Source organism: Musa acuminata, chromosome BXJ2-5, assembly GCF_036884655.1.
Source record: "Musa acuminata AAA Group cultivar baxijiao chromosome BXJ2-5, Cavendish_Baxijiao_AAA, whole genome shotgun sequence".
NCBI lineage: Eukaryota > Viridiplantae > Streptophyta > Magnoliopsida > Zingiberales > Musaceae > Musa > Musa acuminata.
In genome coordinates this window covers 40775125-40795240 of record NC_088342.1, presented here as the reverse complement: position 1 = coordinate 40795240, position 20116 = coordinate 40775125, and the positions used below count along the sequence as shown (strand labels likewise).

At 36.8% G+C, this 20116-nt stretch overlaps 3 protein-coding genes, 1 long non-coding RNA gene and 2 other non-coding genes across 8 annotated transcripts; 1 reads left to right on the top strand and 5 right to left on the bottom strand.

Moving 5' to 3' along the window:
* Window positions 1-490: 490 nt before the first annotated feature.
* On the bottom strand, window positions 491-2945 carry LOC135611809 (probable lysophospholipase BODYGUARD 1). Its single transcript, XM_065107446.1, has 4 exons — window positions 1906-2945; window positions 1499-1833; window positions 1220-1419; window positions 491-915 (listed from the first exon to the last, which is right to left on the bottom strand). The coding sequence occupies exons 1-4, from the start codon at window positions 2810-2812 to the stop codon at window positions 558-560; spliced, it is 1800 nt and encodes a 599-aa protein (XP_064963518.1). The 5' UTR covers window positions 2813-2945; the 3' UTR covers window positions 491-557.
* Window positions 2946-5029: 2084 nt separating this feature from the next.
* On the bottom strand, window positions 5030-10981 carry LOC135612802 (rho GTPase-activating protein 3-like). 2 transcript variants are annotated; one of them, XM_065109493.1, is made up of 5 exons: window positions 10406-10979; window positions 7411-7531; window positions 7092-7211; window positions 5722-5952; window positions 5030-5636 (listed from the first exon to the last, which is right to left on the bottom strand). In XM_065109493.1, exons 1-5 carry the CDS (start codon window positions 10849-10851, stop codon window positions 5127-5129), a joined length of 1428 nt encoding a protein of 475 aa, XP_064965565.1. In that variant the 5' UTR covers window positions 10852-10979; the 3' UTR covers window positions 5030-5126. The 2 variants fall into 2 exon arrangements, with proteins under 2 accessions (XP_064965565.1, XP_064965566.1); XM_065109494.1 differs by lacking the exon at window positions 7092-7211 and having other exon boundaries at window positions 10406-10981.
* A 5133-nt stretch (window positions 10982-16114) lies between these two features.
* Window positions 16115-16200, bottom strand: LOC135613300 (small nucleolar RNA snoR20a). The gene has a single exon (XR_010487282.1). It is a non-coding gene; the product is annotated as a small nucleolar RNA snoR20a (small nucleolar RNA).
* Window positions 16132-16694, bottom strand: LOC135611808 (uncharacterized). Its single transcript, XR_010486672.1, has 2 exons — window positions 16574-16694; window positions 16132-16472 (listed from the first exon to the last, which is right to left on the bottom strand). It is a non-coding gene; the product is annotated as an uncharacterized LOC135611808 (long non-coding RNA).
* LOC135613287 (small nucleolar RNA R38) lies at window positions 16363-16452 on the bottom strand. The gene has a single exon (XR_010487270.1). It is a non-coding gene; the product is annotated as a small nucleolar RNA R38 (small nucleolar RNA).
* Window positions 16695-16922: 228 nt separating the features above from the next.
* On the top strand, window positions 16923-19393 carry LOC135612800 (ribosome production factor 2 homolog). Of its 2 annotated transcripts, none has more exons than XM_065109491.1 (7): window positions 16923-17006; window positions 17152-17226; window positions 17317-17520; window positions 18125-18370; window positions 18448-18690; window positions 18910-18975; window positions 19053-19393. In XM_065109491.1, exons 2-7 carry the CDS (start codon window positions 17158-17160, stop codon window positions 19170-19172), a joined length of 948 nt encoding a protein of 315 aa, XP_064965563.1. In that variant the 5' UTR covers window positions 16923-17006; window positions 17152-17157; the 3' UTR covers window positions 19173-19393. The 2 variants fall into 2 exon arrangements, with proteins under 2 accessions (XP_064965563.1, XP_064965564.1); XM_065109492.1 differs by having other exon boundaries at window positions 16948-17006; window positions 17149-17226.
* Window positions 19394-20116: the final 723 nt, after the last annotated feature.

Genomic DNA, 20116 nt, shown 5'->3' with positions numbered 1-20116 from the left:
ACTTCTCGGATGTATCAATATCATCATCCAACTCGATCTATCGAGTGCTTTGGCGTCGGGAGATGCTGAATCGCTCCATTGGAAAAGGTAGTACGGTCACGTGATACTACAGTATACGGACGTGTGATTTATTGTTTCATAATAATTATAAATATATATATATAAATAGTTATTATATTTATTACAGCGATGTTACTGTGTCTGACATGAAGTACAACCCATTCACGTGACGTGGTGACTACTTTATGGAACTCCAGTTTGGTACTGACAACGCTCGCAAACCCATGCACATCTCGAGTCCGTGCTTTATTCGTGTCTCAAATCCAATATAAACTTCGTATCACCATATAAATTACACCAATAATTTGGAAGAACAAAAGGCTGCGTAGGTAATTGTATGAATTTTATTGACAAAGGAAATAATATCAAATCCTTAAAAACACACATAGAAGAGACTTTTCCCACCTTTCCTCTGAGGAAATATCTCCTAAGGGATACATACTGTTTCCCTTTTCCTTTTTTTTGGGGGGTCGTTTTTAGGAGTTTCTTTTTTCTCCCTAATTTTTTCTTCTTTGAGAGTAACGCTCTGAATTAGATTTGGCATTCCTCCAGATCTCCTCAAGCTCTCTGGCGAAGGCTTTCTGCCGGCCCACAACGATGGTAATGTGATCCTTGTCGTCGACGACCGTAACGCGAGCTCGCGGGATCTTGGACTTGACGGCGTAGCTGCACTCCAGCGGGAGGAGCTCGTCGTCTCTCCCATGGAACACCGCGACGTCGCAGCTTAGCCGGTCCCTCACCTCGTCGAGGTACCCCTCCATCTTGCCGGCGCTGCCGCAGATGATGTTGTGGAGAGTGTGCCACGAAGCGTGGTGAGCGTGGCAGAAGAAGCCGTCCATTAGGTACGTCCTAACCCTGCCAGTGAAACACACCACATTTACTGATCAGTACATCACATTTACTCGTGGATGTGGGTGGACCAGCCGCTTCACCGGTGTCTGGTGAGACGGTGAACTACTCATACCAACAAGGGGGTCGTAGGAAACCATGGTGGTTCCCTTAAGTTAGCGGCATTCTTAGGTCATCCTCATCCAAGTCTTCGTGTATTATTGTATGATTCAGTCCATGGGACGACGCCAAACATGTTTTCGGTGGACATCCTCTCTACATCTCACGAGTATTATTATGGGATCGAGCAACTTGGTGTATAGTCAACTACCTGTTACGTGTTGCGAACTTGAAGATACGCTCCCACAGGCGGTGGTGCTTGCACAGGATGAGGCACACCGTGCGGCTGATGTGCTCGTACCAGCAGATCACCGACGAGCCGAATGTGATCGGTGGCCACACCCGTCGCGGCGCCACCCGCCGCAGGACGTATTGCGTCCCCTGCTCCCCCTTCGGCACCGGGAAGTACGGCTGCCGATGCTCGATGATCAACAAGAGAACACCAAAGAACGAGATGAAATATAGCTAGCAGAGACGTCGGCTGGGTTACCGGCGCGAGGATGGTGAGGGATTTGACCGCGCCGGGGTGCTTGACGGCGAGGGCGAGCGCGAGGAGAGAGCCCAGAGAATGTGCTACGAGGTGGAAGGACTTGACGTTGTAGCACTCCAGGACGGACTTCTCGATGGTCTCGACGTGCTCTCTTAACGTGTACAGCGAGTCCACCGGCTTGGGGCTCTTGCCGAACCCCAGCAGATCCACCGCAAGCAGGCGATACCTCGCCCGGGCCTCGTCGCCGAAGTTGGGGAACACCGTCTCCGTCCAGAATGCTGATGAGGATATGAATCCATGGATGAACAGCACGTCCTCCTCTGCCATGCTTCCATCTAAGCCGCATTGCTTATCATATGGCCGTCACGTTAGATTTACCTACTGTGTAACTCTGGTTCAAGGCTAACCTTTGGGGCATTCGGCATGGACGAAGAGAGTGTCGCGCGAGCCGGACGGGGAGCAGCTGTCGCATGGACAGTCGGACCAGGAGCGGACGGGGTGCGACTTCTTGCTGCCCATCTTTCCCTGTAGCATCTGGATTATGGTGGAGTTGACGGTGACAGTGGTGGCGGCGGTTACAGAGGACGGCGAAGTGCTGCGCCGCCACCGGATGAGTTTTCGCCTGCGGAGCTCGTCGAGGACAGTCTTGGAGGTTTCGGAGAGGAAGGAAGGGCGGGAGTAGAGAGTATCGGAGATGTCCTCGAGATGTAGCTTGGTGGAGGAGATCATGGAGAGGACGAAGATCTTGCTACTGCCAGAGATGATTCCACCCGGCGAGGAGGAGCAGTAGCAGGGCTTCCACTGCGCCTCCAGCGCATAATCCGCCAGCTTGTAGAAGAAGCAGAGGAGCCCGTCCACCACGTCCAGCAGAGTAAAGACAACGAAGCTGAGCACGTCGTTGGCCACCCGCCCCGCCACCACCAACGCCGTCCTCACGGCTCCGCTGCCCATGACCGAATCAAGAGCTGCTAATCTTCCAGTTACAGTGATGAGCTCGGCCGTCCAAAACAGAGCACTATACTCCTTGATGATGGCAACTCTCAGCAAAGGGTAGGAGACAGAGAAGAAGTGCAGCAAAAGATGCCTGCTTGATGTCCTCGGAAATGGGCGATCGCAACCATTCCAACGGGCCAAACCACGCAGAGAATGGGGTGGGGATTGACGGAGAATATGGATATCAATGATTTGGGAAGTAAATGGACGTGTGTGGAGAGTGAGAGGGAGATTCATGAGACGATGTCTTTCATTAAAGTCCATCGTCGAACAAGGAAACTGGGTAGGTGGTGGTTGAACTCCCAAGCTGAACACTTCCATTCTTGTGCTTTGCCGTGTTTTGTGCAGACTGTGGATTGGAACCTCCTGCAAGCCACGTGATTGGGAAGAAGATACAAAGAAAACGACGGCCCGTCGTGATTGCAGTAAGTAATGACTCCAATTCTTCAACCAATATAAACTAAATGTGATCTTACCGTAGTCTCATACTTTGGGAATCAACGTCAGTTCGAGCGCCGAGATGGATGCATATGTCGCTCTGAATGCTGAATGTAATCTTATTAGAATCCCCATTTTGAGCACTCGGATAGGTGTCATCTCATAAAGTTGGTCACTAATCTTTACCAGTACAAACTCTCTTAACCTTCTTATGGGGATGTACCTAAAAAAGGCAAGATCACTGAAATCGCTATCGGCTCAAAGAAGCCTTGACTCGACGCTCTTCAAGTAATACAAGACCAAACATCATCAAGTCCTCTTCAACCCACCACAGTGGATGTCATCTCCTAAGGTTAATCAGTAGTCTTTACAAGCCCGACCACTTTAAACCGTGAGGAATTACCCGTTTTCAGATGACCAATCTTAGTTTTGCCTTATTCGGGAATGAATAATTACAGAATAATTCTAGGATACTTAAATTGCCTCAAATGTCGACTTATTTTTTCTTCTCTATTATATCCTTTTTGATAATTACTATTTGTAACCCTCTTTGATAATTACTATTTGTAATCCTTTTCGACAATGAGGATGAAATAAGGGACGTGAAAAAAAAAGTAAAATAAAATTTAGAGCTATAAATATTAAAATAATATTTTATTATTCTTTAAGAAATTATCAATAATGAGAGGTTGAATTTTTTTCCCCCTCTATGAGTCAGTGAATTGCTTACTAAGAGACAATGGAAAGAAGTAGACATTGTTGCAGTAACAAGGACAAAGGGGCACTACTGAAATGTAGAGGAAGAAGCAAAAGCTCAAGTCCACATCAGTTATCTACGTGTAGCTAAGATTTCCTATTGTGATGCAGTTCATTGAATGTGTGCATTCAATTGCGACATGTTGTTGTTGTTAGCATTATAATTACTCGATGTTCATTAAATCGTAGAGTTACCGGGCTGCTTCGTGTATGAAGGATTGGTAAATCCACACTAATAAAATCGTAAATTTTGAACTATTTGAGATGTTATATGAATCTTTATTGCTATAGAGATCCATCCATAAACTATGCTATTTATGGATCCATAATTCATGATCATATGACTCAACATCTATGAGCTACGCTATAGATTGGCTTGATCTGAAGATATATACATGTTATATTGGGGAGAAGAATAAATACTTTAAAGTGTTAAAGTAGATCTAATTGGACTTCATGTTTACATGTATATCATTGACCTAAGAGTCTTTAGTTTTAGTTATAGTCCTAAGGCTTTTATTAGTCATTTGTTTTGTTGAATCTTAAGCCCTTTATGAATAAGGGGCAATTTAATGCTCAAAATCAAAAGAAAAAGAGTGAGATAGGATAGAGGCAAAAGAGGTTGAGATAGAAGTGTTTGATTATTAATGTAATTCTATCTCTAAAGTTTATCGAATCTCATTATATCTTTTTAAAATTTTAAGATGAGATATGAGTAGGCAAGATTTGATTTGAATGAAATAAATTGATAAAAAAAAAAAAGTAAAGGGATTAAGCCCTTATAAGTTTGAATGAAGATGAATTGCATTAGAGATGTACTTTGTGTGAGATAAAAGCATATGAACGGCTGAAGAAACAATATTTGTGTGAGTATTTGTGTGAGATGTACTTTGTGATTCTATTCTCCCGTCTTCTCAGGTAGAGGGAGGGGACGGAGAGTGATGAAGCATGGCCCAGGCAAGAGTCCGTTCTCTGGATTCATGTAACCCATTCTCCATCAATTCATTTACTAGCATTTCTCTGCTCTGATCTCTCTGCTTCGCCAGGAAGGTCAAACCTTAGCTCCATTTATATCACTGAGATGATGTCTCCTGTCAGAACCAGTTCAGTGTAGGTAATGCTGCACTATACATCACCTTCAAATTAGTTGAATTGGATATAAAATATTTCAGGCTTGTATCCTTAATTATTTGTCTTTATTTTATCGAATGTTGTCGAATGTAATCAGGTGTGATCCCACTAAATAAGAAGCATGAAACCCTATCTGTAGCTACTACTACTATGTTGATGCTGAGCATTTCCTGCTGCATTACTTTTACTCTGCTTATTACCAAGCTGAAGCTATGAACAAGAAGAAGCTACCATCTCCTAAATTTTTGAATACACATTGAAGTACATAAATGGCCCAAAGATACATATTCTGCATGTCATACAAAGCATATCATGTCCAAGCTTCTCTTCCTTCATCCAAATTTACAAGCTTTGCCTGCTTCTTAGGGCACCTACTTAGTTGAAAAATAGGGCGACTGCAAAACTTCCTCACTACCTTCCTAAAACTCACCCTATCCATCATACTTTCCACATCCCCATATACATATCCACACTGACACTCATCTCTTGTAGCATCTAATTCATCTATCATTTCAATTTTAGGCTCAAAGCTGCCTTCACTGCTACCCAATGATGGTTCACCATTGAACAAGAGTTTGCCTATAGCGACTTTATCAAGGGCATAGATGCCTAGAATTTTCTCATTGGTGCACAGAGCATATTTTTCTGAAGGTTTAGATAATGTTGCTTCATCCTTGTCACTTGGAGATTCAGAGTACGAACTGAATGCGATGGCAGCAAAAGATGCCTCTTCTCTTTCTCGCAGCGTCTTTATGATCAATGTCTTGAGGAAGTTCATCACTTGGACAGCATGGATCAGTTCAGTTAATGGATCAGCCATCTGAAAAATAGACATGAAAAAGTCCTTAGTATAGATTCACTCTGCGTGAACAGTACTCAGCTAAGATCTAACATTCTCTGGTAACCTGAGTCATGTTAGGTGCAAAAACCATTGCAATATTTCGAGCATTCATTTTATTGTAGTGTTCGTGCTCCACAACGTCTGCCATCAAATTAATGGCCCAGTCAAGCAATGCTGCTTCAGTTGGTGGTAGCATCCTCGCAATTTCAGAGCACACTTCTTCAGTGTTGCAGTGCATCACCTGATCTGGTGTCAGTGAGTCGAGTACTCCTCTGGGTAACTCTCTAAACCATGCCTACAGCAGCAAAAGAACTTCTGATCAGCTAAATACTAAATGAATTGTTCAAAAAGAACCAAAATACATTTGAATTTTTCAATCGCAAACAGAATTAAATTTCATCTGCACAACAATTTTGTTTTCTTAATTCTGTAATCTAAGATTGATAGATCCAATGGCTCTATGCATTGATTGTCTCTTATTCCTCATTTACTATAAGAATTGAAGTCTTTTGATCATGTTCAGTGCCAAATTCTGATGTGTAAGGAGGTTATTAGAAATCAAGCAAAGAGTAAGAAAATAGAGATATAGCAACTTCTTAAACATCCATACAACAGTAGAAAAATACACAAATACTATCATGTACATATTGGAGTCTCCTTCAAGGTTTGAAATAGGTAGTTGAAAAAAAATTTATGTTAGACTAACTTTTAGATAAATAAATATAATAAAATTGAACATTTTTAGACTTGATGCAGAAGAGTACTATCACTGGGTTTGAATGGAACAAACAGAAATTTGTAGGCTCATGGAATATTAATATATGATCATTGGCATAAGTATTTGCAATAAGAAGAGTTGTTCAAAAGAATGTTTGCAATACCACCAATAGTACAAATGGTATTTACCAGTCTGACATGTTACTGGTGTACGGACCATGGTAAACCTAGTGGTATGTCTGGTACCAGTCCTATACCACATGGTATGCCTAGTATATGGTTGGTACAAGACCACTCGATACCTATATGGTTTCTTTTTTCAACCTTTTTAGGTTGTCTTTGAAACTTGGTAGGTACCAGCATATCGAGTGTTGGTACATTGCCACGGACTTATAGGTACTAGTCTAAACCCTGATTGGTATAGTATTGATACATGAAATTGTGAACCTTGACTCAAGGAGAACAAGAACATTCTAGAAATTGAAAAAGTTTCTGAAACAGGAAATTCACTTCTTTTGAATCAATCTATATTCTTTATTTTGAGAAAGTGCAAGAAATCGATCTTAACGCTTAACTCTACTTCAGAACACCCCCAGTACAAAAGAATGTATATTTGTGTTCACGAAATGAATGATCTTAAATCAGGAGATGCTTAGCAAATCAAAGATAGCTTAACTAAAAACTCAATTCTTTAATAAAGTTGGATGTTTATAACACCTTTATCAATCCTGCTAGACAATGCAGATCAGTTCCATGTAGTACAATTCCTCTATTCAGTTGTTCTCTGAGAAACACTTCTTGGCTATTCTCAGCATTAATTCTGAAAATTCCTTCCACCTTCAAGAAAATAAGGAATTCTATGGATGAATATGTATCCAATACATACATACATACATACATATATAAATAAATACATACATATATATATGTACATATACATGTACATCTACATATACATGTACATATATATATATATATATATATATATATATATATATATATATATATATATATATATATGCAAGAATGAGCTAACCTGTAGACCTCCTTGTAAATACAAATGCCTTTGCATTGACAGTAGAATCGTTGGAACGCTGTTTCCTCTTTTATCATAGGAGCACTGCATAGATTCGACAGAAACTCCAAATATACTCGTACTATGAAAAAAAAAAACATTTGATGAGATGACTTATTAGATTAATTATGATCTCTACAGTTAAAATCAAATAAATGATGGCTATTCAATCAGGAAAGGCATGACTGGTTCTATTGCTACTGCTCAAAGATAAAAACAATGTGCACGGTAGAACTAAAAATTGAGATAAAGGAAATAATACAAACAACAAGAGCAATGAAATATATCATTAATCACTTCCACTATACAATAAACATCACCTTAATCAATTTGAACAGTATCGAATCAAACGTCCAATTTAGAACATGAAACAACATGTACAAGATTGTTTGTTTGACAAGAAACCAAAATTAATTTATAAAATTATTATATAAGTTAGCAAAACAAGTCTCTAACAGAAGATATTTAAAAAAAAAATGAAAACAGACGATAATATTTTTAATACAAGAATTATAAAATTTTGAATTTTAAATGTCATGAAATCGTTAAATTTTAAATTCAAAAAATAGGAAACTAAATCCGAAAATAATTTTCCTTTAAGCAAAAATTTATTTTAGAATTAGAGCTTACACAATATATCAAAAATAATTTCTTTCTTATATCAATTAAAACTTATTTAAATATTTAATATTTTTCAAAAAAATTAAAATTAAAGGAAAAGAAAAATCAGAATTATTATTATTAAATGGATGTCTAGAATTTTCTGACTTTAAATTTCAAAATTTTTAAAACTTCTTAATATTTTTAAACATAAAATTATTAAACTATTTTTTAAAAAATATTTATGATAATTCAAAATTAGATATCCTTTTTCAGAACAGACTTCTATAAAACAGGTAGTAATTAATTTGTTAGTAAAGAAGTTTCTTTATAGAATAAATTTTCTATTCAAATTTCTTTTTTATGTGTATCATTAAAGAAAAAGGTCAAAATTGGATTTTAAGCTTTCTTGTTCCACTTTATCAAGCTTAGATATATTTAAATTGGTTATTCTAGAAATAGAAAAGTTTGATTTTTTTTAATGAAAATAGAAATATGGCATGGTTTTGTTTAGGAATTTGATTGTAGGAAGTTTTGTTAAAATAGTTTACGAGTTTGAAGTTGTCCAAAGATCAAAGATCTTCAAAACTTGTATTAGGAGTCTTCAGATCTAGAAATTTAATTTTTTAAAAATTAATTAAAATGTTAACATAGTACAGAAAACTTGTATTAAAATTAATTAAAATGTTAAAATAGTTTACGAGTTTGAAGTTGTCCAAAGATCAAAGATCTTCAAAACTTGTATTAGGAGTCTTCAGATCTAGAAATTTAAATTTTTAAAAATTAATTAAAATGTTAACATAGTACAGAAAAAGTTCATTAAAACAAAATCTCTCAGATTTGACTTTTGAAACAAAGTTTGAACCAATATTACCCAAAAACAAATCAGGATTATTATCAAAAATAGTAAAGACAGTAAAAATATCAGGTTCTGTTTAAGAAGGAATCTAGTGGAAACAATATTAATTTATCAATAAAAGTAATTTAATTTGTTTAACTAAATGCACGAACAGTTATTAAAGTGTCATGCAGAATTTGATCAAAACCTAACCTCATTTTTTTAAATAATACATTAATCAATTAATCAATCGGACATAACAACAGTTTTTATGATTAATTTGTTTTAAAGAAGGTTAGCTCCTCGTTATATTCTTAATCAAAAGTTTGGTATGCAAGATTTTTCATTAGATTGTTAGAGCCTAAATTAAACTAGATCAAATTTAATTAAGAAATATAAAAAAAGATATATTGAAACATGAAGAGAAAGTTATAAATATAGAATCTGGAAGCATATTGGATGCTTTCCGAGGATAAAACCTGGTTCTCATACAAGATAGGGATAAATTTATCCCAAGATACGATCAAAAAAACTATGTGCAAATTTCTAGTGGAGGAAGGATTCAAATGATACTGCTATTCCAAAGAGGACTAAAAGCTCTTTTATATAAAACCGACCTAGATGAATGAATTTTTTGGGTCCTTAATGGATCAAACGCTACACGATAATTCATAAAAGTGAATTATCTAGTGGAGGATAAATTTATCCCAGGATAAAAATCAGATTCTCATACAAGATACAGATAAATTTATCCCAAGATACAATCGGAAAAACTATGTGCAAATTTCTAGAGGAAGGATTCAAACGATACTGCTATCCCAAAGAGGACTAAAAGCTCTTTTATATAAAAAAGACCACCTAGATGAACGAATGTTTTGAGTCGAAATATTAGACAAGTGAAATCAGTCGAAATATTAGACAAGTGAAAAAGGGAAGGGATTCACTCAATTAATCTATAGCTCTTCTTGTCATCATCGTGTTGCCCACCAAACAGGAGCTCTCAGTAGCTCCAACCATTCCTCCAAATAATTAAGTCTCTCCTCAGACATTCAGGTGTGTCGCATTGTCTCGAGCACCTTATATAAATACAAGAAAGAACACCCCTATCTCCTTACATGAGATAAAGTAAACTGAGATGAAATGGTGGCTGACTGGGATAGGCATCAGAGTCAAGCACGGAAATTGAAGAAGATACCATTTAGGAATTAATCGGCAACAAATAGAGCTGCATAGTGATGGCGAGGAATAATTACTGGTACATGAATCCTGTTTGAGTGTCTGGCATTGTAATCCATTTGAGTCCCATTTTACCACGATTCCAACAGATTTAGCTACTGAATCAAGCAAACAAGTAACGAAGATGTGTTCGTGAGAGACACAGATGGTGATGCCACAATCATAAACGATTACCGCGTCTACAAACCACATCATGATTGACAATTAACAAACCGAATGAAAAAGGGAGACGATCGACAACAAAAGAAGAGGAAAAGGCAAAGAAAGAGATAGGAGATAGACCTGGCACTGGGAACCCTCGGGGGAACCTCGGGCTCCAACTCGGCAGGCAGGCCGAGGAAGCCATCGAACCGATCGAAGGTCACGTGCGCGAGGTGGCGCACGTCGGTGGGCCATCCGATCTCCATGGAAGCAGGGGAGGCGCCGCGCTGGCCGCACGCCACGCTGCACATCACTAGCGACTTCCTCAGCGCCGCCACCAGCACCGTCACTATTTGGTGCTGCCGCTGGTTTTCCCTTCTCTCCCCCTCTTTTGCTTTCGGTCCCGGCACGATCAAAGGCGAAGAAATCGGGCACTCCTCCTCTTGCTCATCCACTTCCTCTTCCTCTTCATCATCATCATCTTCTTCTTCTTCTTCAGAGGAGGAGGAGGAGGAAGCGAAGGAGCAATGCTGCTGCGAGGGGTGCGAGGAGCGGAAGCCACCAAAGTGGCGCTGGAATCGGGCCATGAGGACGGAGGAGTAGTAGGGTCAATCAATTAGGAGGTCGGCGACGTTGCATTAAGCACGGATGGGGATGGGGATGGGGATGGGGGGGTGAAGTGGTAGGAAGAAGATGAGGACACCGTGCTCCCTAAATGTGCCACCGCAGTCCAATTTGGTTCTCGAATCTATTTGTTTCCATGAACGAGGAAGGGAGTCGATGACGAGGCGGTCATTATTTCCACTCGAGTACTGGGAGATAAATTTGGGTCATTATTTTATGACGTTAAACCCCGTGAGAAATGTTTACGGCCCTCGTGGGGCCCGTCACAGTCTCCAATCAAGTGGCAGGTAAACGAAACCTCATTTATGGATCATACGATGAGCCATGTGACGGCACTCGCTGCTAAAGATTCTAACGTGAGGGGAACTGTCGATGACGAGGCGGCTACGTGGCATTTCCTGGGCATATAAAATCTGACAACCACAACATGGACATCACGTGATATGCTATATCAGCATCACGTCGGTCACGCCTTCTCCGCTCCCCTTCCTCTTGTGATCAATTATTGCTCGAGATTTCAAGCAATTTGAGGAGATCGTCGTATGCAATCCTTACACTGTAACGTGTCGTTGATAAGATCATAGGATGCTCTCAGGAGTTGTCTCGGAGTCGCTCGGCAAACAAAATGGCGTACTACGGACAACAGTTCCAACGTGAAGCAGCCAACATTTGTATCCGTTTTCAAGTGAGGAGGACAAGTGATGTAACACGGACACCCATCGTTCCTTTTTTTGTCCATACATTTGATGCTCGTTGATTATATTACTTGATATTACTCGCTACATAGAGAAACTTTTGTGTTATTTTACTATAATCACTTAAGAAATAGTTACACACCAACTAGAGATGTGTATAACATTAAAGAAAAATATTTGTTCACTTCAATTTTTTAGAGCTGAACCATTTAAGAATGAATAATACTACACATTAAAAACATAATTTTTTTATATTATTTGAACTCTTATAATTTGTTTAAATCCTTCTCCCTTTGTCTTTATTATCCAATGAACATATGCTCACTTGAGCGAATATTATAGAATGATCCACTTCCAACCAAGGTTCTATCTTTGGATTTTCATATCATATTTTTATCTCAAAACACACTTTTTTTCTAATTCTAAATATGACATATTCGAACTACATCAAATTAACTTTATCATTTTAAATTAATTATCTAAATTGATATAAACAGATTGACCATCAAGAATACTTCTCTCCCATTCTTTACCCTAGACCCAAAATATCATCGATACCCTTCAATGATCACACTTTTCTTTTATATGAGAAAATCTAACTCAAGTCGTTATGATGAGGTTTTCCTTAGATCACTATACAAGATAACTATGATCGAGATGATGTGGACTATCATCCCTCTTCTCTTCTAATTTACATAATTTATGATAATATAGAGTTTAATGATCCAACCAACTGTAACCTGTAATTCCTAATATCGTTCAGTTATGAGAGAATCCAACTTAGGTGAGGCTTTTCTTGGACTCACTCAACAAGATAAGTAACGAGGCTTTTATTGGTGTGTTAATGGCTTTAGCATTATTCAAGTAAAATCGTCTTAGTAAATCCAAAGTATATTTAGTTTGACTAATAAAAGTTATTACTTAGTTACTTAATTTATAATCCTAAAAAAAATATCAATTCTCCCATTAAACTCATTTTGAATTCGTAGCTCTTACTTTTGGCAAATGGCTCACACAAAGATTCATTTGTAGAATAAAAAAATAATATCATTAACATAAATTTGTAGAATAAAAAATAATATCATCAACATAAATTTAAATAATAAAAAAATATTTTTAAAATATTTAATAAATAATATGATATCGATTTTGTCTTTCAAAAAAATTATTCTTAATAAGAAATGAGCTAAGTCCCTCGTACCAAGCCCTTGGGATTTGCTTCAACCCATAAAGAGCTTTATATAACTTAAAAACATGGTTGGAAAATAAACATTCTCAAATTCGGATGGTTTCTCAATATAAATTTCTTCGGAAATAAAATCATTAAAAAAATTACTTTTGACATTCATTTGAAATAACTTAAAATTATTAAAATATGCATATGTAAGGAGTATCCTTATGGCTTTAAGTCTTGCCACAAGAGCGAACGTTTCTTCATAATTTATATCTTCTTCTTAATTGAAATATTTAGCCACTAATCTAGCCTTATTTTGAACCACGAAACCAAGTTTATCTTACTTATTCCTAAAGACCCATTTGATGTCAATTATCAATAGGTCTAAGAACAAGTTTCCAAACCTTATTTCTCTCAAATTGATTTAATTCTTTATACATTGTAAAAACCCATAAGTAATATTTAAGAGCATTATCAATGTATTTATGTTCAATTTGAGACAAAAAGACAGCATTTATATAAATAAATTTAAATAAAAAATAATTTTGAACACTTTTTGATGTATCTCCATTAACTCCTTAAGATATGCATCTATATACTTTCATTCATTGACTAAGGATTCTTTAAAAGTAGATGCATCTAAGTTTCTTGGGAAAGAAGAATTCTTATTCAAATTGAATGTATTAAAATCAAAATCAAAATTATTTTTCTTAAATTCGGGAGACTCATTAAAAACAAGATGGATAGATTCCTCGATAACTAAAGTTTTTTTATTAAAAACTCGATAAGCTTTAAAAACATAGGAATATGTAAGAACCTATTTAATTTTGGGTCCCTCGTGATTGGATCTATCTATCTTAACTTTTGACGTTAAGTCATTTATGGTTCATTTAGGAACCCAAACTAATTTATACGAATTATATTTTTTAAATAAATATTTTTAAACATAATGACCATATCTATCATAAAAATTATATTTAATTTTAGGGAAAACATTTAGTTTGAGTCCTTTAACAAATATAGTTGGTGAGTGTTACTACTCACAAAGTCGATTCCTTCCTTTTTTATGTGTATGACTTTTTTTAGCAAGAATCATGTTTAATTATTTGTTTCTAATTTTAATTTTTTATAATGTTTATTGTAATAACATATTTTCTTTTTTGATTGAGTCTAACTCTTCACATTTAGTACAAGAAATTAAAATATAATTATCATATTTATTTTTTAATTTATCAAATTTAATAGAGAAAGAAATATGATCATTTTTTAGCAATTTATATTTCTTATTAACTAATTTTAATTAATTGTAGAAATCATGAAATGCATCAAGTAATTTATCATAAGATAAAGAGGTTTTAGTTGAGTCACATACCTCGTAGAACTATCAAAGTATAGTTCACCACCTCGTGTTCATTTGTTTGCTCTTCGTCTTTTGATATATTAAACTTATCCTAAGTTGAGTGCTTTCTTCTTCAATTGTGATCACTTATTTTTGAAGTGTCTTAGCTTCTTGCATTCATAACAAATGATTATGTCCTTTTTAAGTTCATTTTTATTCGTATGAGTCTTGTTTGACAGAATTTATTTTATTCTTTTTTATGAAATTTTTAAATTTTCTTATGAGGAGTGTCAAGTTATCCATTAACACTTAAAGCTTTCACTCGAGTGGCCTTCGTTCTAAGTGTAAAATCCTTCATGTTCTTTAAAAGATTGTTCTCATATTCATCATGTGTCTTAAAAGTCATTTTATAGGTCATTAATGATCCTATGAGTTCTTTAAAAAAAAAGTTATTCAAGTTATTTACTTCTTGAATTGTATAGTTACCTTTCCAACTTTTTAAAAGAGATCTTAAAATTTTATTAAAAAGTTCAAGATTAGCAAAACATTTACGAAGAGCTTTCAGATCATTGACAACATTCGTAAAACGAGTATACATGTTACCAATGGTTTCACTTCGCTTCATTCTAAATAATTCATACATATATATCAAAAAATTAATATTAGATTATTTTGCTCTACTTGTGCCGACTAACTTCAAGTATATACTAAATATCATATGCAGTTTCACATGTAGAAACCCGATTAAACTTATTTTTGTTTAAAGCACAAAACAAAACATTCATAACTTTAGTATTTAAAAAAAATATTTTTTTCTCTAGATCATTTCATTCATTCATTGGTTTAAAGGATTTTTAAAACCCACATTCAACGACATTCTATAAATCAAAATCCATAGAAATAAAAAAAATTTACATTCATATCTTCCAATACGTGTGGTCACAAGTGATAAAATGACACTCTTAATTACTAAAGAAAGTGGCTCTGATACCAACTGTTAGGCACTAAGAGGAGACGATGAATTAGTGCTTTCAAAATAGTGAAATGATATAAAATTTTATTCGAAAACCTACGTCAACTCCCAATTACTCCTCCATTAATGCCACTGATTTTTTCTTGTTACGACTCTTTTTTTCATTTTATAAGCTTAAGAAAGAACCTTTATAACCTTTTTTTTTATAAGTAATCCTCACACCTTTCTTAGACTGACTTCGAAATTTAAAGAGAAAGGGACTCAACACTTAAAATCATAAATTTTTCATACTCTTTTCTTGTTATCTCAAGCAAAAATAAGTAAGATAACAAATAATGGATAGAGTATTTATAGCCCCAAATGATTGAAAAAATATAATTGAATTTTATTTAAACATAGTAAAAAAAGAATGATTATTTCTCTGAAAAAACTTCTATGTCTTTTTTTCCTCACAAAATCCAATGGTACTTTTCCTATTTTTGTTTGGTTCATCACAGGAATTTCTAATAATATTATGATTTTTTATTTAGAAGTTGAGAATATTATAAACTACTAAAAAATACAATGACAACATATTATACCATCATCGTACCGTTGATTTAGTTAAATCTAATTCATTTGGACTATTTACTATATTCTAAAATAGAATTTACTTAAATAAATTCTTATTTTTAGTATATTTTAATTCCGTTTAATTTATTTATAATACTTTTAAAAATATTATATTTAAATAAAATAAAATAATACTTAATAAATTTTTTGTCAAATCGTATTTGACCTACATGTTACATTCAAAATACTTAAATGTTGCTACTACCTCGAACAGTAATAACATTTCAAGATACCAATTCTTTACTATGTTATAAAATTAAACAAGTCTTCCATACTGTATTATGACTTCAAAACTTTTGGTATTACGTTAAAAATCCGATTCAATCTTATGAAAAAAAACAAGGTTTAGCTTTAGTTCTCTTAATTACAATATTATGCTAATTGTAATTAAGAAAACGAAATGATCGCCATATGAATCATTCTCAAAGCCTATGCCTCAGACCGTCCTAGTTCTTAAAATTTTCCACACGGTTCAAGTGGAAGAACTTGCTTTCGGTAATGAAGGTTGGCATCATCGGCAACAGGCATCTAATGCATCACTATGATACAGTAGAAAGACATGAACTGGATTTGAATCCCGTCCACAACAATCTGTGGAAGACTCTTATACCAGAAACCAAAGAGCAGAGACGGAAATCAAAACCTAGAAGAAATAGGAATTGAAGCATAAGATAGCAGCAAGGATGCGTCAGATCGACTGCTTTCAGCACCCATAGTAATGCATCAGACAGGGATAACTGTATTGCATTCATGGTCTCATCATCCACAACTTTGCTGTCACCAAGAAAAGCCTAAGCAAACCATAAACTAAAATTAAGCGAAAGAAAGAAGAAAGCACGTAGAAGGGATCTATCAGATCTTCCTATTCGATCGAAAGCAAAGATCATCGCACCCAATCTAGCGAATTGGATGCATCCTTCCCAGAAGTGCTCATCATTTAGAACCCCAACAAGAGAGATTAAGTGGAGAAATGGAGGACGACCTCACCTCAAGAGGAGGAGGAGGCGGAGGCGTGGGAGACGATTGCGAGACTGAAAGTGGGGAGGCTATTTAAAGAGGCGCCATCGGATAGTTTGGAGAATTAGGGTTTTAATGGGCCTCATGATCGTGGCCGTTGGATTACCATCATATCTGAAGCATGCGTTGTTGATGGATCGGATCGAATTCCGTCTGATTCCATCCGAACAGATATCCACCGTCGGATTTGGACCCTTGAAAAAACCCTAAAACTCGAGAACCCTTCTCACCGATTCCTCGACCGCTCCTCTGCAACCTCGTCTCCTTTCCAACCCCAGCGGAAACCAGAGGTTCCCGATCTCTGTCTGGTAAGGTTTTTTCCATTCCTCCGCTTGCTTGGACTGAGATCTTTGTTTTTTGCTTTGATTGGGTCGTTCATAGGCGCTATTAACTCACTTCTGTCTTATTCTTTAGCAATTTGTTGATTACATCTTTGCATGTTCTTGGTAGCAGCCGACGATGCTAAAAATCAAAACCCCCAAGACGCATCGAGCTAAACGTGAGATCGAAAAGCGCGCTCCGAAATTTGTGAGCAAGTCATTTAGATACTGTTTAACTTTCAGGTGAGACGACTCGGAGAACGTGATATGTGAGGAGCTATTACTTGTGTTTCTGTAGGTTGAGAATGGCAAGAAAACACTGATACTTCATGGCACAAAGACGAGTGATGTGTTGAACACGGTGCTTACTCAAATTTATCATTTGAAGAGAGATAACGCTGTGAAGTACACGAAGAAGAATGAAAACATAAGGCCTTTTGAGAGTGGCGGCGAGACTTCTCTGGAATTTTTCTCCCTTAAAACTGACTGCAGTCTTTTTGTGGTGAGTAAAAAAAAAAACCCTTCCTTGATGTTTTATTTGTAATTTGGTTGTAAATGATTGATAGATGTAGTTCAATGTTCAAAGACTCCAGCATGAAATTTTCTGTCATGTCTCTTGGCTGTGGTTCTACTGTTTGTTTGGTTGTTTCATGTTCTATTGTCCTGTTATATGTCTTAAATTTGCATTCCTCAATAAAATGAGCAAAGTTATGATAGTCTTATTAAGGAAGTGCTTGCTTATTTTGGGTGAAGTATTGCTGGATATATTCTTCAAGAACTTGGTATGTCTTTAGTATCAAGTTTAGCATCCATGACATAATTCTATAAATTTTTTTGCCAATATTGTCATCTCTTTTTTGCCTCTTCTATCACAGATTAGCGAATCAAGTTTACCCCATTATATCTAACTCATCTGCATTTCCTTGCACTGATAAATGTCAATTTGAGGAATAGTACAGGGTGTGAATTTGCTTGTGATGCTCTTTTTGTGTTTCCTAGTGACTAATACTAATCAAGGAATGGAGAGTAACAGTTGCACGTGGATCATCTTAGTTAATCTTGTTATTTCAATCATTGAAGATAGATTGTATCATTTGGTTCTGCAGTTCGGTTCTCATTCCAAGAAAAGACCAAACAATCTTGTTTTGGGGCGGATGTTTGATCATCATATTTACGATCTTGTTGAAGTGGGAGTTGAGAACTTCAGACCAATAGAATCTTTTGAGTATGACAAGAAATTAACTCCGCGGATTGGATCGAAGCCATTCTTTGCTTTTATAGGAGAAGGTTTTGAAAGCGTTGAAGAGTTGAAGCACTTGAAGGAAGTTTTGCTTGATCTTTTCAGAGGAGAGGTTAGTTTCCTGAAACACTGTCTATCGTGTATTTGTGCTGAAGCACTAAAGGGAGTTTATCATTCTTGCTAGTGCAGGTTGTGGAAAATTTAAATCTTGCTGGCATAGATCGTGTATTTGTATGCACAGCTCTCTCTTCAAGTACAGTGTTTTTAACGCACTGTGCTCTCCGTTTGAAAAGATCCGGCACGGCAATTCCTAGGATGGAACTGGTTGAAGTTGGACCATCCATGGACTTGGTGGTTCGGCGGCATCGGCTTCCTAATGACAGCTTAAAGAAAGAGGCAATGAAGACCACTTCTGAGCAACCTAAAAAGAAGGTATGTGCTACTGCTAATTTAGTCCATAGCTGCTATTATGTTGTCAAGTGATGCTGTGAATACTGTATCTGTAATTTCATATATTATATATTTTTTTCTTGTCCAGATGGCATCAAATGGTTGCCGATAAGACTAGATATACTATTTGAACTCTTGATAAATTCTTGGTTGTCCATATACCTCACTTTTTCAAGACTGATTGTAATATTCTTCTTGCAGATTAAAAACGTAAGCAGTGATGTACTGCAGGGTAAGATAGGGAAGATCTACATTCCAGACCAAAAGGTTAGGGTCTTCTCCTTCTTGGTTCTATTGGGTTTTAAGATGGTATCTTCAATAACGGCTATGTTTTGTTGCTCAAGGTTGGTGGTATTACACTATCAAGTGATGTTAAGGGACTGAAGAGGGAGCGACGCGAGGCTAAGAAAAGGAAAGTTGGAATAGAGAACGAGGCAAAGAAAAGGAAGACGTCATCAGATTAATGGGAAAGACCACAATTGTAACGAGTTACCAACGTGTTTCAGATCCCAAGTTAAAGCTGGTAGTGCTGATTGTTTTATGCAACAACATGTACAAGCTCAATTGAAATGCTTGTTGTCATTCCTTTGAAGTGTGTTTTAAATATCCCCTGTTTATTAGAATTTAAGTATTTTCAGATGTGAACCGCTTTGATTCTCGATATAATTGATAAAATAGTTGGACATGATTGCAATGAACAAATGCAATATTCTTTTTGTTAATTTTCTGCAAATTATTTATCAGCAAAACTCATTAGTTAATGGATTATGACAATGGCATCAATCCTCTGAAAAATGATTGTGACTGTAATTGAATCATCGTGTCTCCCAGGGGACCAGAAATGAAGAGATGCTCTGACACCATCGAGAGTATAATACCAAAGACTGTATGTTGGTAACGACGAGCCTTATACGGCTCCACGAGTGCTGCTCTCGTCCGCCTCGTGGTATCGCATGTTGACGCTACCCCACGTTGTTTTGGTTGGCGCGTCCGTTTAAGAAGGCTTCTATGATGTGACGATAACAATGCTCTTAAAAGGAGAACGGACTCCAGAGGCAGCCGCACGTCGAGCGACGTGAGCGCGACTCCACGCCGTATCGGATCTCCATTGGTTCGTGCGCCTCTTGCAATAATTCCACGCACCCCCACGGGCAAAGGCAACGCTATGGATCGGCGGAGACCTCCATACGAAGGTGGGGAGACCGCGGGCCTCCCGAACACCGGTATGGAAACACGCGCGATCATTACCTTCCCTTTGTGCCCTTATACGTACTTGGAAACGTAATCAACGCTGCTAGAGCGCGCGCACGATGACACGATGCCCCTGGGCCCCACACGGCCACACTGGGTAGCCTCGCATTTGTGAGCTTCCAAAAGCGCCTCTCTCTCTCTCTCTCTCTCTCTCTCT